Below are 2,135 nucleotides of genomic sequence, written 5' to 3'. Positions count from 1 at the left end.
AGTGGGAAGCAGAGTTCAGTCTCCATCCTCAGAAAGAAACCAGACGAGAGGCAGCTCTGTGACCCTAACTCTCTGTCATAAAGACTAACCGTTATCTCGCTCCTCCTTCTTCACTGTGACAAAGAAAAATCTAAAGTAACCCAGCATTTACATTGAGTTGAACTTTATGGATTAAACACCAACCTGTTGATTTCTCCAGAATCACAATGAGAATACTTTATGGGGTTGCCTCATTTTAGAATTAAATTATAATAATAATATAATCATAAGAGGTTGAAAATAATACAATAGAATATTTTCAAAAACATAAGCAGTTAAAGGTAGGGTAGGTAAGTTTGAGAATCCGGCTCGAGATCGCTAGAATTTGAAAATACACAACCGGAGAAAATCTGCCACTTCCTTACAGAGCCCCTCCTCCAACACACACGAACGCGCACATGACCAATGAGGGCACGAGATAAGTTTGTGCACAGATGGAAGGCTGACAGGCAGGTAGGCCATCCAGTTACTTTAGCCGGGCCGGCTCAGATGATTGGTCGTGCTTTTTACAGTATTACGGCTTCCACAGATGATTTTTTTTAATGTATTTATTGTCAAAGCACTTCAGATATTCATTGCTATCAGGATGTTAAGAGCATTCCATGGAATATAACAAAAAGTGTATCTCGAGCCGGTTTCTCAAACTTACCTACCCTACCTTTAAGTAAAAAAAAGATATGCCAGCACTCCCCTTTATTCTCATACCAATATTCCTATAACATCTGAATAATACCACGAAAATCCTATTGAAATGTGTGTCATCAGTGCAGTAACACATTGCTGCATTCATTTGCATTCATTGGGTCACACGACATGGAAAATAATTGTTTTAAAGTATATAACATGTAACATATATGTATATATATATAATCACCAGGTGCCAAAAACCGCAAATTAAAGCATAAACAATTACTTCAATTAACTTCAATAATTACTGTAAACCATTTTAATGAAAATTCACAACCCAAACATGACATGACAACTGTCACACTTGTGTGTTATTCACTGTGTGTGCCATAGGGGGTCACTGTCTCTATACCTGCAGGGCACAGGTGTATAAGGTGTGTGTGTCACATGATTGGTCGTGTCTGACCCCGGAAGACCATGGGTTTTGACCGCCGCAGCGCGAGGTTGTGAGTACAGCTCAATTTGTTTGTTCGGCAATTAATTGAATGTTGATGGATATGAACTATACTTTATTAACAATAGACAATAAATGGATTGTATTTTGCTGCACCTGATAACAAGCCTCCCAATTCTTCATTGAAACAACAACTCAAACGGTATCTGAAAACTCACCTGTTTCGACTGCATTTTTGCTAAAAAATTAAATCTCTTCTGTAAGTAGCATTTACAGAGGATTTGATTTAACGCAGCGTCCACACGGCGGCGTGCGTTGAAGCTTGCCGGTGGGCGTGTCTGAAACTCGACCAACAGCCAATGACATGAATCTCCCACCCCGGACACAAAAGCACGTGGTTTGATTGGCTAGAGCTTGTACTGGCATATGATTTGATTGGCTGACGCTTCCGTTGAAGCTTCAAAAGTTGAACATTGCTCAACTTTTGAAGCGAGCAACACGAGTAACGCGAGCAAAGCGAAGCGACGCGACCACAATGCAGTTCGGCAAAGCGTGACGTCACCTCATTCAAAGTGAATGGGCAGTGCGTTGACGCTTGGCGGTGGGCGTGTCTTGAGCTTGGGGAGTCAACGTGAGCAACGCGACCAACAACCAATCACATGAATCTCCCGCCCCGGACATACAAAGCAAAAAAGCCCGGTTCTTTTCCACTCTAGCCAAAATGGATGCCGGTTTGGTAGCAAGGGTGGCATTGGTATATGCATTGTATCTCAGGAGGCGACGTCGTGTGCGTCGCTGTTGGGTACATCCGATACTCAGAAAACGTCAGCAACGGGGGGAATACCACGTTCTGGTCCAAGAGCTCCGTCTGGATGGCGAACTGTTTCAGCAGTACTTCAGGATGAGCAAAGACCATTTCGCCATCTGCCTACGGTATGTTTTGTGTATTTCTACTTCTTTAATCTGACTCTGTATAGAAAGAGAGAAAGAGAAAGAGAGAAAGATGATGAATGAA

The 2,135-nt window shown here is 42.2% G+C and overlaps 1 protein-coding gene across 1 annotated transcript in view; it reads right to left on the bottom strand.

The window, feature by feature from the left end:
* Window positions 1-1,801, bottom strand: part of LOC117495337 (trace amine-associated receptor 13c-like) — a 6,138-nt gene extending 4,337 nt beyond the window's left edge. The window contains exons 1-2 of the mRNA XM_034146534.1: window positions 1,777-1,801; window positions 1-13 (exon numbers count right to left, since the gene is read on the bottom strand). The exon at window positions 1-13 is cut by the window's left edge and continues 132 nt beyond it. Of these exons, the coding sequence (XP_034002425.1) occupies window positions 1-13; window positions 1,777-1,801 (38 nt within the window). The remainder of the gene's footprint in view (window positions 14-1,776) is intronic.
* Between the last annotated feature and the right edge of the window lie 334 nt (window positions 1,802-2,135).

Source organism: Trematomus bernacchii, unplaced genomic scaffold (genome assembly GCF_902827165.1).
Source record: "Trematomus bernacchii unplaced genomic scaffold, fTreBer1.1, whole genome shotgun sequence".
Classification (NCBI taxonomy): domain Eukaryota; kingdom Metazoa; phylum Chordata; class Actinopteri; order Perciformes; family Nototheniidae; genus Trematomus; species Trematomus bernacchii.
Note: the sequence above shows the minus strand (reverse complement) of the source record. Positions and strands in the feature narration are given on the sequence as shown.